General features: G+C 47.3%; 1 protein-coding gene across 1 annotated transcript in view; it reads right to left on the bottom strand.

The window, feature by feature from the left end:
* Window positions 1-131: 131 nt before the first annotated feature.
* Window positions 132-13,295, bottom strand: part of GLS (glutaminase) — a 66,491-nt gene continuing 53,327 nt past the window's right edge. Inside the window, exons 15-18 of the mRNA XM_037398105.1 lie at window positions 5,013-5,074; window positions 3,990-4,066; window positions 3,762-3,825; window positions 132-3,416 (exon numbers count right to left, since the gene is read on the bottom strand). Of these exons, the coding sequence (XP_037254002.1) occupies window positions 3,260-3,416; window positions 3,762-3,825; window positions 3,990-4,066; window positions 5,013-5,074 (360 nt within the window). The 3' untranslated portion in view covers window positions 132-3,259. The remainder of the gene's footprint in view (window positions 3,417-3,761; window positions 3,826-3,989; window positions 4,067-5,012; window positions 5,075-13,295) is intronic.

Below are 13,295 nucleotides of genomic sequence, written 5' to 3'. Positions count from 1 at the left end.
AACAAAACAACCAGCACAAAACAGAAAAAAGCAAAGCTCCATCTGATAAAGTCATCCTGAGTTCCCGTAAGCCTCGCACCGTGGATGTGACCAGAGGCAGTCGCATAGATAAGCAATAAAACCCACCACCACCTGGGTATTTCCATTTATTATGCTGTAAAAAGCAACACTATCTGGATTTTATTTCTCAAAATAAATAACTTTCATTTTCAGAACCAGTACAGCTCAAGTTTAGATTCATTCATGGGGAACTGCTAGAAATACATTCATCACTGTCTATTCCCCACGACACAGAATCTAAGAGTCAAGATCAGCCCAGTCCGTTACCGTGACCAGAAGTACACTGCCAGGAAGTGGAGTCACCCATAGTCCAGCTCTGAAGCAAAAAAAGCCCAAAACCCGGTACAATACATTTTGTTCACGAAGATAGGCTAATTAATGCTAAGACTATCACAATATTTCTGAGTACAAAGCATTAAGTTAGCTTAACGATTTTAGGTTGTGATACAGAAGAAACATGTATGACAAAAACCCAAAGGAGCGGAGAATCCTCTTTGGAGCGTAAGGAAGTCAGCGTTTGAGAAGATAACCAAAAGCTATTTACGGTAAAATCTACATGTCAGTGTCGTGAATGATCAACAGCCAAACCAATGTACTGCATATATTTATATTTATAAATAACGCCATGTCTAAATAGCTGCATCGCTGAATCGAACATTACAAAATAATCCATCTTCTCACAATGAGGAAGTACTAAAACGAACCAGCAAAAATGCACTGAAGCGAAGACCGGCTAAAAGCACTCGGTATGATTCAGGAAAGCGTTAGGCTGAGGGACAGCCGTGATCTTTAGTGTTAACTCAGTTAAAACCCTTCTTTTGGTTTGGTTGGTTTGGTTTTTCTGTTAAATATATGTGTATTATATAATATACCTATCTTTTAAAAATGCCAGTTTGAGCAATGCAAGTTTCAGTTAAATAAAGCTAAACCAGGTATTTTTCAGAGCAGCTAAAGGATATGTTTTAATAGGAAAAAAAAATACGGAGGAAGTCAGATTAGCACTGAGATACAGAACATTAAATCAGAATCCATCTGAAAATATTCCCCTGCGCTGAAGTTGACAGATCTGTTGCCAGAGAAAACATGTTGGGATCCAGCTCGGAGAAGAGCCCTTGTGCTGCGCAGTGACCGCTGTGGCTCAGCAGGGAGCCAGAGGCCACCTCGTTTAGTTCTCCCTTAGAACTAAAGGTGGCTGTGACACAGGATGTGAAAAGAAGGGGTTAAAAGCCTTCAGAAAAATAGCTGATCTTTGGACAAAAAAAAGAAAAAATACAAGGAAAAAAAAAAAACAACAAACCCCAACAGCTTAAGAACAGTAAGATTCTTGAGAAAAAGTGTTTGATAACCATGCCAGCCAGCTTCGCGATGCTGTTCCAGGGCTTCGCACTTTGAGACTCCCCCAAGATTTCACCACCATGAAGACAGTCACCGCTTGTGACGGGTACCAAGCACTTTTCCCGTGGCCTGTCCTCCCTGCAGGGAGGCAGTATGGCTATCGACGAGAGACTGTCCAGGGACCCCGGAGGGTTCGTTCTCAACTACACCGACCTGCTGGGCCACGCTGGAGAAGGTGCTTCTCCCTGGCCCTTAGTGTGCTCATCTGCAAAAGGAGGGTAACGTGGTTCAGACCATCTCTATAAAGTGCTCGGGCCATTCTAGAAAGAGTTTGGACATCGTTTCAGGAGGATTTTGCTGCCTAAACACAGAAAATTTAGACTTTTGAGATCTAATGACTTGTACGCTATGCGCTAGGATAAAACCAGCCGTACACGCAGTCCTCAAGCACAGTCTCCTTTTCCACGTGCTGAACGATTCTCACCTAACATTCTTGTGCTAAAATCCTTGCCTACGTCCAACAACGGTGGTGCTTTGTGAATATCGAACTCTTAAGCGACCACTCACTCCTGAGGCTCCGTGCCCCACTATCAACAGAAGCCGCTGCACGTGGGGCAGGGAACTCTGGCACGTGCTGCTTCCGTGGACAAGCAGCATCTGCCTTTCCCACGCCCGGGCACGTGCCGAGCTGCCATCAGCGGTGCGACAACAAATGCCACCATTCACCGCAAAAAGGCATCACCTGCTTGTGCTCCTGACGCTGAACTCCTGCTCTACACCAGCAGCATCCCACCGATGCAACAGCCTGCAGCGCGAGAAGAGAACAGACCCCAAAAAATCGGGCTGCCCTCCCGCTCTGCTCATGCTTTGATTGGCTCTATGCTCCTTAAAGCTGTTTCACTCCACCCGCGTTCCTGATGACAAGCCTAAAGTCAGTCACATTTACAAGTAATATTTGGTTTGGTACTTCGCCCTTCCCGTACTTCCGCTGCCCTCGCCGGTTCGCAGCCCAGGAGGGCTCCGCAGCTCGCCGGCCTTGCCGCAGGGCGAACGGAGCGGACGCACCCGCCTTCCCCGGCTGCAGGGGAAGCACTTTAGCAGCTGGGTGTGCAGAGAGAGGAGGGAGGCAGAGGGAACTATAAGAAACTCTCCCAGAACAAAAACAAAAAACCCCACTAGACACTGTCTGATGTTACAAGTCACATTCCCCTGTGCCATTTTGGTCAAATAAACCTTAAAACAGATTCCCTGACAAGACTATCTCTAAGAACAAGCCTAGACCACTGACAACTGTCACCTATATACTCTTGATATTTATATTATGTAAACAAGGTTGTGTGGAAATCTCTTTTGTTTATTTTTTTCCCCAAGGTAAGTGCAGATCCTTAACACACCCAGCCTAAATCTACATCAGCATCCTCAGCTTTTGAAAAAAAAAAAACCCTCACTGACGCTCATACCCGACAGTACTCTGGCTCACCTTGGCCATACTGGAAACAGAGGGCTACAGAAACAAAAATTCAGCAGAAAAATTCCTGACCACGGACTAGAGTTCACACAGAACACAAAAATAAATTAAGTAGTGCACAGTAAAGCCAACAACAGCTAAATATTTTTATACATCAATTATATGCAGCATGAGGTAATATTGCTCACATTATGGAGGGAGATTCTTAGTTGGTTTTGTTTCGAGAGAAATTGGATTTGTCCTGTGCGTATAGAAACTCCTGTAACATAACACTGAAGTAACAGAGACTTCTGTAAAATATATACCACTATCAGATAGAAACACACACGCTCTTCATTACTTATGTATACCACAATTAAATAGGTGATTGGATTCTTAGGATCTAGCTGAAGATGATTATAGTAAGCCATCTAGGTTTTTATGGACCGTTCGGTTCTCCTTCCCGTTGTTGCAATCCTCTGAGGGCGTGTATTGGACCTGATATTCTTGGAGAATTTTGAATACATCGTGGTGTCCAAAATGTAAAGCTTCGTCCATAGGAGTGTTATTCCACCTACAAGAAGGAGCAGAGCATGGCCAACATCAGCACCCACGTACGGAGCCCAATGCACCGACAACCCGGCTCTTCCCACGCGGCGCTAACCGTTCAGCCAGTTCTGGAACCGTGAAAATACTTTGGAAGCCGAACTGTGAGCACAACCTCTGCTTTTAACAGTTCGCCTTTTTTTGTTCCTGCTGGCTCTGCAGAACCTAGAGAGCAGCAGTAGGGTCCCGTCCCTGCTGCTCCCCTGCACCGGCTCAGTAGGTTCCCGGCTCGTTTGCCCGGCACCGCTCCTCACGGGGGCACGGAGATGCTCCTGGGGCACCTGTCCTCCAAACCGGCAATGAAGCCACTCACCTGTCTTTGGGGAACGGATTCACTTTGCACGCTTCCAGCAGAAATTTAACAACATCCACATGGCCTGTAAGACAAGGAGCCTTGTGAGTGTATCTACGTGTATGTACCTCCATGTATACACAGACCAAGTTTCAAAAAGCAGGTGATGCCACCTACGGTGAGCGAAGGCACTCTAAGGAAAGCCGGCCACCACTGACAGCCAGCGGATCACCCGTGAGGAGGCATTACCTTCTGCAGCTGCCACATGCAGGGCTGTTCGTGAGTCATAGTCTCTTTGTTCCATATCCATTCCTGACAGAGCAAATCTGAATAAATATAAATAAATATGAAAATATTGCAGAGGAAAGTCGTACGTAATTACAACAAGTTACCAAACTAGCAGGGAACATCACCCCTATGCTGAAACGTCTGCTGCAAGAGGGTCTTGTACCCTCGGTTGCAACAAAAGGGGCCCTTACGGCTTTGGCTTTAAAAAACAAGGTAGGGGCTTAATTGTCTTTCTGCTTTCCAGTTGTCATAAGGAAGAATAAAATGTCTGCAGGAAATGTAACAGTTAAAGTATCTGATCTAATAATCTAACACGGACAAGCTAAGTCATGTAAGGCAAAGTGATTTTATGCCAGCTGAGGACATCCAGGGAGGACTACCACGTCTGAAAATCCTCAACGGTGTTAAGCTGTTGGCAGAGTTCTTTCAGCACACTACCGTGCCCGGCGACAGCAGAGCTGAACTACACACATTTTTCCGCCTACTAATGATATTCACATATATTCTAGCCAAATTTATACGCTTATTTAGGATCTTTTACCATTATTACTTTAAATGTTGCCAGACTCTATGCCAGATTTCAAAAGCAAAGCTAGATTTCCTAACCCCTCCAACAAGAACGCGCATTTTCCAGCCTGAATTCTTGTGGCAGTTTCAGAATTGAATTATAAAGCAGGTGAGAGTACAGCTGGGCTTTTTGGCTATCACTATAAAAAAAAAAGCTGGTTGAGGAAACATCTTTAGACCATCCAAAGCGATGGAAAACAAAGGGGCCGCGGGATAGTGTGAGGGTACCTTTTTGGTAGTTAGGTTTGGGGGGACGACGGACTGGTCAGTTGGTTGGGTTTGGGGTGACTATTCCATCCCCCGGCAGCTCGGATGTCCCCGACACGGACACAGCACATGTGCGCATCCCTATGGAACCAGCAACCGCGGGTACCAAACAAGCAGCATCCCCATTCCCAACCCCGCACCGATTTTTACCTCCGGAGTGCAGACACGTCCCCCGTGTAAGCAGCAAACAGCAGATTTATCACAGACTTCACCTACAAAGAGAGATGAAGACCAGTTTATTGAGCTTCTTTCCACCAAAAGAAAACAAAATGTAACCCCAGAAAAGTCCAGCATGACCAGTTGGTCCAGTGCTTCGGGACCAGCTGATTTTACCCCCTCCCCTGGTGACACTTTGCAGAACAGCGTAAAAATGAGAGAACTCATTCCAGCTTGCGCCGCTACTGGCACTTTTAGGTCTGTCTTTCCAAGGTGGAAGTTGTAAGGACAAGTAAAGGAACGACAAAACACGCGTTTCTACTCTACTGTGGGTAAAAAATACGAGCTTTGCTGTATTGACAAACGGTATTTCTCTCTTTGATGCTTTGTAATGCAATAGCCAGGATCACTGTGCAATCGCTCTGCAAAATTCATCAACACCTCATAACAAACTCATTCCAGAATTTTATTTTTTTTTTTAATTAAACAGAGCAGACTCCTAATGCTAGGAGAAATCTGTGTTAGCGGAAATGAAGAAATGGCACCGGTTTTGCTTTGTATTACATATTTTGCTTGCATACTTCTAATATAAGGGCTTTCTTTGAATAAATATTTTTAAGCAATTCTATCACATAATGAGCCGCCACAAGAAAAGCAAGGTTTCAAGGCAGACAAAAGCAGGATCTTTTTAGATTGAATAAAGTCTCAGACAAGTAGTGCTTTTCTCAGCTACGTAATTAGTGCTAATAAGAAACACACTGTTTGGTTACACCAGCCTTGTCCCATGCACATTTTTAACACATTCTGGCTATAAAAACTCTACAAGTTTTAACTAGAGCCAAAACTGACAGGATAGATGGTTTTAAACATCCCACATCAGCTTCTTTCATGAACTGATATAGTCACTTCTAGGCAGCATTTCACAGAAATTTCCAGTGCGTTTTCTAAATGCTGTGCTACTGTTTGGGTCCACAAAGTCCTGTCACTGCTACCAGCCAGGTAACGGAGGTGAAGAAGAAAACTGATGCTGCACTGACCTTCTAGAACAAGGAGGAGAAACAGATTTTTTAAAAAAAAAAAAACACCACCAAAAATAACCCCCACCAAAATCACAAGCTAGTCTCCCACAGATTTCTGCAAAAACACTGGTGTGTTTGCACAGGGCCACAGCCGAGCCAACATCTGCGCCTCTTACAAACCCAAGCAGCAGAATTGCTTGTTATTTTTTACACCTCAGATATGTGCTGACGCAAAGAGGGGCCGAAGCCAAAGGGGATGGAGGCAGAAAGGCCGGATGGGAATAGCAAGGGGAAACAGAGCCCCTCGCCTCGCTCCGGTGCCCACGAACTCCTGCAGCTCCTTTTGGGTTCGCACAAGGATGCTCGTGTGGCTCCCCCCGCCTCGTGCAGCGGGGTGAGACCTGCAGGTCTCCGTCGCCCCCCAGGGGCTCAGCACTCAGCACCCACCCCGAGGCACCTGGGTCCCCCTTCAACCACCCCAAACCTCCCTTCCTTTCCCAGACCCTCCTCAAAAGCACTATGGAGGGCAGGGTTGCTCCTCACGGAGGGGGGTGGGGGTGGTGTGTTTAAAGCTTGTATGAAAAAGGAAAAAAAAAGAAAAGGTGGGGGAAAGAGAAGGAGGAAAAAGAAAGGTGGGAAAGGGAAAAAAAAAGAAAACCCCATCACAAATCGACCCAGAACACCACAGGACATCAGCATGGGCTTTGCTGGGACACCAAGCTGGCCACCCCTGGCTGAGCCCACCCCCTACAGCCCTCCTGCCCCCCCCACAGTGGGGCTGCCTTCTCCCCTGCCCCTGCTCCGGTGCAGAAGCGAGGGGGCCGGGGTCCCTCAGCACCCCGCAGGGATGCCGCGTCTCCTCGCTGCAGCCCCAGCGCAGAGCCCTGCGTCGCCCAGCCCTGCCAAGGGCAGCGAGCACCCACAGCACTCCCGTGAGGCTCTCGACACAAAACATCCCGGTCACACCAACCCACGGCATCCTGCAAGAACACACACGTGTTTTAAATACAGCCTGCAGCCCGGCATCTAACACAGGCACGGAAGGGGAACTGGGCTTGATCATCTCTAAACTTCTGAAGATGCTCCAGGAGCCTTCCTCGCTGGGAGAGGAGCTGTACGCTGCTGGCGCCCTGCGGGCAGACCCGGCAGCGTGGGAGCCTCGGGCATCCCAGGCCAGCAGGTGCCCAGCACCCCGCCTCTGCAGGAGCCAGGATGAGCAAAAGACGTTCTGCCTGTAACAAAAGCCATTTCAGAGGTTACCAACCATGTTGGCTGGGCTTCTTTATGGTTCTGGGAAATGCAAATGTCTATTAAAATATTTAAACGAAACTAACACACATTCCTTCCTTACAAAAAAATAACTTCCCAAGTGCACCTCGGGCCAAGAATCCCTCTGGATTCAGCTGAACCTTTTGCTGAGAAGCCATTTTTCTATAATGATGTGACAAAATCTAATTTGGAGATTGCTGAGGCTTTCTAACACAATCTCTCAGGCCATGTCTCTCAGCAACCCGGGAGAGGTTACAGCCGCTCCTGCCTTAAGATAAATAATGTAAAAATCCAAGGTCGCACTATTATAACACGGAACTTCTTGACAAATCAAACCAAAAAGAAATACAAATCCAGAAAAAAAGAAAAAAAAATAAAACCACTGCTTGTTTAGTTCAGAAGGAGGAAATACAACTGCTCTCTGTACAACAGTAAAGGGAACGAGATACAAAAAGCAGGAGACAAACAAGTTTAGCACAATTATTAGCAGAATAATTATCCGGAACTGGTCAGGAATGAACTCAAGGTGAAAAAAGCTGCATGTAACATTCAGAGCTGAAACAACCCCTGCAGGGCTACCTGCCCCCACTTCAAGTGAGACTTCAATGATTTTATGGAAGAATGAGGTTGGATTTGCAAGCAACAAAATACACCGACTCTGTAACCGCCCCCTACTCTACCAGCAGCATAGCCCAGGCCAAAAAAAATGAACACGTTTTATAAGGTATGAAGCAAAATTGCTCAAAAGGCATCCCTAAAGATGGGCATAAAAAGTGAATTCAAGAATAAAATTTGAAAATCTGCAAACACAAAATACATTTCAAATTCAAGGTAAGGAGACATTTTCCATAAGCGCCTTCTCAAAAAACCCTTAGTTTTCAAGGGAATATTAATCTAAGTAGCACAAGGCAGCTTCATGTAAAAGGTTATCATTGACACTCAGAAAAAGTTATTATGCAAAAATAACTTGCTGTCAGCAGCTCTGCATCTGCACGTTTCAAATTCAAAGTAAGAATATAGTTTCCACGAGCATCTTCTTGAACATCCCATAGTTTTCAAGAGAATATTAACCTAAGCAGCATGTGTGTATGTGTATATATATATATATTAAACTGTCATGTAAGAGGTCATCTGCATTGAGAAAAAGTTATTAAGCGAAAATAACTTGCTGCCAGGATCTGCACAGAATCTCACTGAGGCTGCCATGAAGTCAAGCACAATCAAGACTTCAAAAACGCACGGAAAAATTCTCTACCCCCCAACGCACAGCTCACTCGCCGGAAATAACAGGTCTGTTGCCAAAATCAAGAGCCCAAGAAACTCTGAAGTGGGAGCAGCAAACATGATTGCGGGGTTTGTAACTGTAGAGGAGAGAGGAAAAAAAAACCAAAAAAAAAAAAGGCGCAGACGACAGCTGAGCTTCACCCATTCACACTAAGTAGGGCACGAGGGACCAGGCAACTGATTTAGGTGCTCAGAGCCTTTGTCAGCGGGTTTCTCACCGAGCGGTACCTTCTACGTGCCACGGTCAGTGCTGGTGTTTCTGTTTACTGCGCTGATGACCACAATTTTTCCCTCATCTTCAGAAACAGAGAATCTACCTTCAACCCAACAGCCAGGAATTACCTTTTCCTAGTGCGCACAATTCCTCCACTATGAGAACTTAGTAAAAGGAGAAGGGATGGAGCCCCTTGGCTACGGATGGACACACGCACAGCTATACGCCGCTATCAAACCCAGAGTGAAAGCTGTTCCACCTCTGGTCAAACAGGAGATAAAAGCTGCACGTGGCGCCCCGCAGAACTCGGCAGCTCTGCTCATCACCCCAGACACGGGGAGCGCCGCTCGCTCAGCCGCGATGAAACCCTCTTTGTACAACACCTCACCGAGCGCTGGGCACCACCCTTGCTGCCCAGGTGGTACAGGTTCCTCAGGAACACTCGTGTCACTCCACACTGAAGATCAGAAGCCCCAGACCACACACCTTTCATATTCACCTTCAGGTTAGGAGGTGTCAGAGGTCTCGGGCTCAGCGGGATGAAGCTACGATGGACCCAATCTAATGCCAGCAGTGGTCCTGCTTCGCGTCAGAGGTGGCCAAATAACCACCTCCAGAGGTCCCTGCCAACTAACAGTCCTGGGAGTCTGGGGGTAAGAACGCCAGCAGCACATGACAGAAAACCCAAGCCCGCTGCTGCTGCAGAACCACACCGAGGTCCAGTGAAAGCGCGGAAACGCTCCAGTTCAGAGTGGCGGGAGGTCACGCGGCTGCGGCAGACAGTTCAGATAAACACTGGGGGCCAAAAGGAAAAAAAAAAAATTTAAAATAGGAAAAAACCATCAATCCAAAACCCCAGAGCACAAACCGAGTGAGACACAGCACTGACAGTTAAAGGAAAACCGAGTGTAAAAGCGGCACCTAGTCCAAAGCTTTCACACTGCAGTTATTTTAAGCATCTTCTGATTGTGCTGCAAGTTCCAGAGAAGTCTCCTTCAAGCAGCAGGATTCAGATGCGAAGCCAACTGCGTGTGAACGGAGGAAGCGCAGCAACAAGCACGGGCTGTCCCAGCCTTCCAGGGAGCCCAGCGCACAGCACGCACTCCCCACTGTCCCCTCTCTGCCTGCAAACACGCTCTCAAAGTAGGTGAGAAGCAAGACACGATGGGGTTTGGTTTATTTTTCAATTTCTCAGTGTACCCACCTGAAAAACCTAATGAAAAAAAATCAGTTTTAACTTCAGTATTAATACACTGAAGTTAACTCACCGCAAGTGAAATTTCAACACATGGATAATTGATCGGAAAGGCTGGGCTGGTACGTGGAACAGCCTTGGTGGAGCAGTCCTAACAAAACAGTCCTTCCTAGCTGAGCTGCGCACCCAAATCCAGCCCACATGAGCAGACTTTAATTTAAATAGTCTTAGTCTCATGATGGCTAATAGCAAATCCCCGTATAAGGCTGAGATGAGAATCACTTCCCCCAACACAGACCGGTTTAGAGGACTTCTTCCTTTTTAACGAAGAACAGCAGCCCACGGATCACTGCCAGCTCTAACGCTATCAGCGGAAGATCTCTCCAACCACTTTACAGAGCACAAGGCGCTATCGTTATTGGCGCTTAGCTGGGAAACTGAGGCCCGAGGGATGGAAACGAACTGATCTGGCAAACAAAGAGTGTCCTGGCTCACGCGCTTCAGCATTACAGGACAACAACCAAACCTGGAGCAGGAGCCGACCCCAGGCAGCCGTGCCCGGACAGCTGGCACGGCCCGACTGCGGCACAGAAGGGGAGCTCTGCTCCGTACTCCGCTTGGGTCAGGAGAGACAAGCCAAACAGCTGTGCATGAAAAGGAAACAAATCCTCTAGGAAAAAAAATTAATTTAGCTCAGAGCTGGATTAATTCCATGAGCAGCTCTTAGCTAGAAAGGTCACTGAATCTGGATTTTCATTTCTGACTGTGCCCTGCTTCCCGAAAGCACTCCCCCGCCTTTAATTTCTGTGAAACCATTACAGAATTTACAGTCTAAAGACATATTACTTCCAACTTCACTGTTTCTCCAGGTGGCAGAGGAACACAGTCAAGCCCAATAGTTTAAAACGGTGCTGCTAAAGGCAATACAAATGAGGATGCTCCCCCCAAACCCCCTCATCTTTCCAGTGCTCTTTACATCACATTCAGGGACAATGCCGCAGGTTGGCCTTCAAAAAAGATGCCCAAAATATTAGGGGGAAAAAGGTTGTTTGAATGCATGCTGTTTCTCAAGAACTTTGCCATACCTGCACTTCACTAGGCACCAGGCCCAGCGTGCGGGCAGGAGATGCTCGAATACAAGGGGCAGGGGGGTGAAGAGCGAGCGGCACTAGCTGAAAAACACAGGCCACCACGCACCTCTCGCGTTTCATTTTTTGTGCTTAAAATGGGACGCAACGTTCCTTTTGGGAGTCCTCCCCACTTTGCCAACCAGCTTTAAGAACTGAGCTTTAAACGATCCCCTGCGCAGTACAGAGGCGCAGCGACAGACCGGGACCTAAACGTCAGCTCTTGCAGCTCAGGACTTCCCTGATGACAAGCAACCGTCACAGCGACGCCAGGTCCTGAGGCACGGGGATCTCCGAGCGGGTCCAAGACCCTCGGTGCACGGTACCCCATCACCCGACCAACTGACAGATGCTCCCAGCCATAGGAGAGCTGTCCTGAGATGGGAATGAAGCTCTGCAGCTCTTCACCAGTGCAGAACACACCAGAATAAAGAGCAGCCCGGCTTGCCTGGAAGCGTCTCCGAGGCTCAGCTCTCCAGACCACTAAAACCTACCAACGCTGCAGCGCACTTAATCTGCGTTTACGACACCTTGGCCATCGTCCTTTGGCACCTGCAGCAGAACCATGGCTGTGGCGGCACCTGCTTCCCTGCTTATACCAGAAGTCTGACGGGTGTTGTTTCAGAACGGTGGATCCTGGCAGCACATCGTTACGACCAGGAGAAAGGCAGGAGCGCAAAGCGCACGGTGATCAGTGCCTCTTTGCACAGCCCTTGCTCGCCCCACCAAAAGCCACCGCTGCTCAGCAGCTGGGTGACACCGACAGACCGGCCACATGAGCAAAGGTCCTGCTGGCCAAGAGACGCGGTGCCCTGAGGCCGCAGCCGCTGCCCGGCCAGCCCCGCTTCCGCACCCATTGTCAACGGCGCACGGCGGCACTAAGCCGGCTCAGCGCTGGATTAACTCCGGCAGGCAAAAAATAGAGTTTTAAGCTGTTTAAGGTGAGCGAGTCCCTAGCGAACGAGGATTAATGTTTCATACTGGGAAGAGACAGGCTACTCTGAACTCTCCCTGTTCTCCTGACCTCTACAAATGACCAACTACTCATGAGTAAGGCAGGAGCAAAGAGTTTACGTGCGCCAAGAGGGACTGCGCAAAGTAACAGAAGCTCCACATTCAACAGAAATTCAGCTTCGCAGTGACAGTTCTGCTGCTTTTCCGAAAGCCGATTCCCCGATGAGGGTCTCCGAGTATGAAGCAAGAAGCGATCATTCCTCCCGCACTCCAGAACAACGACGCTCATTTTATCAATGGAAAAACGTGCCTGAAATCTAAGATGCTGATATAAATTCTGAAACAGCAGCGGTGACCTATAAAAACCAGAAAAAGTAAATCTAGAGTTGTTAAGATTTAAAAATAAAAGTTAGATAAAAAGAAGTTAAACAGTTTAGTCACCCGGGTTTTACACATTAACTTGTAGCCCAACTACGCTGAAGCACAGCCTACAGATGAGTTTCATCACACATGTAAGGTTTCAAAATAAAACTGAAAAAACAAAACAAAAAACCCCAAACCTGCTCAAAACGAATCCTGAAGCTTCAACGCTGAAATTAAACCTAGAATGCAAATAGTCCCTAGAAGGACGAAAATAACCCAGGGATGAATGTCAGAGAGGAATGCAGGTATCTGCGTGTTCAGACACTAGACAGGAACACTTATATTTTAAAAATGATCATTTTTTGTATTTACAAATAATTTGCATTAAACTGGAGTCTGCTCTCCGGGGTCCACTGACAAAGCTAGTGTTGGAAAAAATAATTTAAAAAAATATCACTATTCAAGTCTAAAAGAGACAGCCACACTCATCCTTTAAAATACCACACCTCACAGGAAGCTAAGCTGTATTCTGTAGGGAAAGAAATCTCAGTCGTAAGTATCTTTGCAACTGAGCCTCTGCTTAGTTTCCCATGAGATACAGTGAAAGTTATTACCTACAGGGAAGAAAAATATTTACTATTAAAAACCGTAAACAAATACCCAATGTATCACTCCGTCCTCCCACTGAAGCTTCTTGCAGCTTTTAAAACTGCTGGGTGTCAGACCGGCACAAACAGATCTGACACCGGGCGCACCTGAAGGATGGGAGCCGGCACCGCGATGCCAGGGTGGCAGCGCCGGAGCAGCGTGGCCACGGCACCCTCCAGCGCTGACGCCCGCCCTACCCGCGCC

Source organism: Falco rusticolus, chromosome 8, assembly GCF_015220075.1.
Source record: "Falco rusticolus isolate bFalRus1 chromosome 8, bFalRus1.pri, whole genome shotgun sequence".
In the NCBI taxonomy this organism is placed as follows: Eukaryota; Metazoa; Chordata; class Aves; order Falconiformes; family Falconidae; genus Falco; species Falco rusticolus.
The sequence above is the reverse complement of the archived record's forward strand: the minus strand, read 5'-3'. Positions and strand labels throughout refer to the sequence as shown.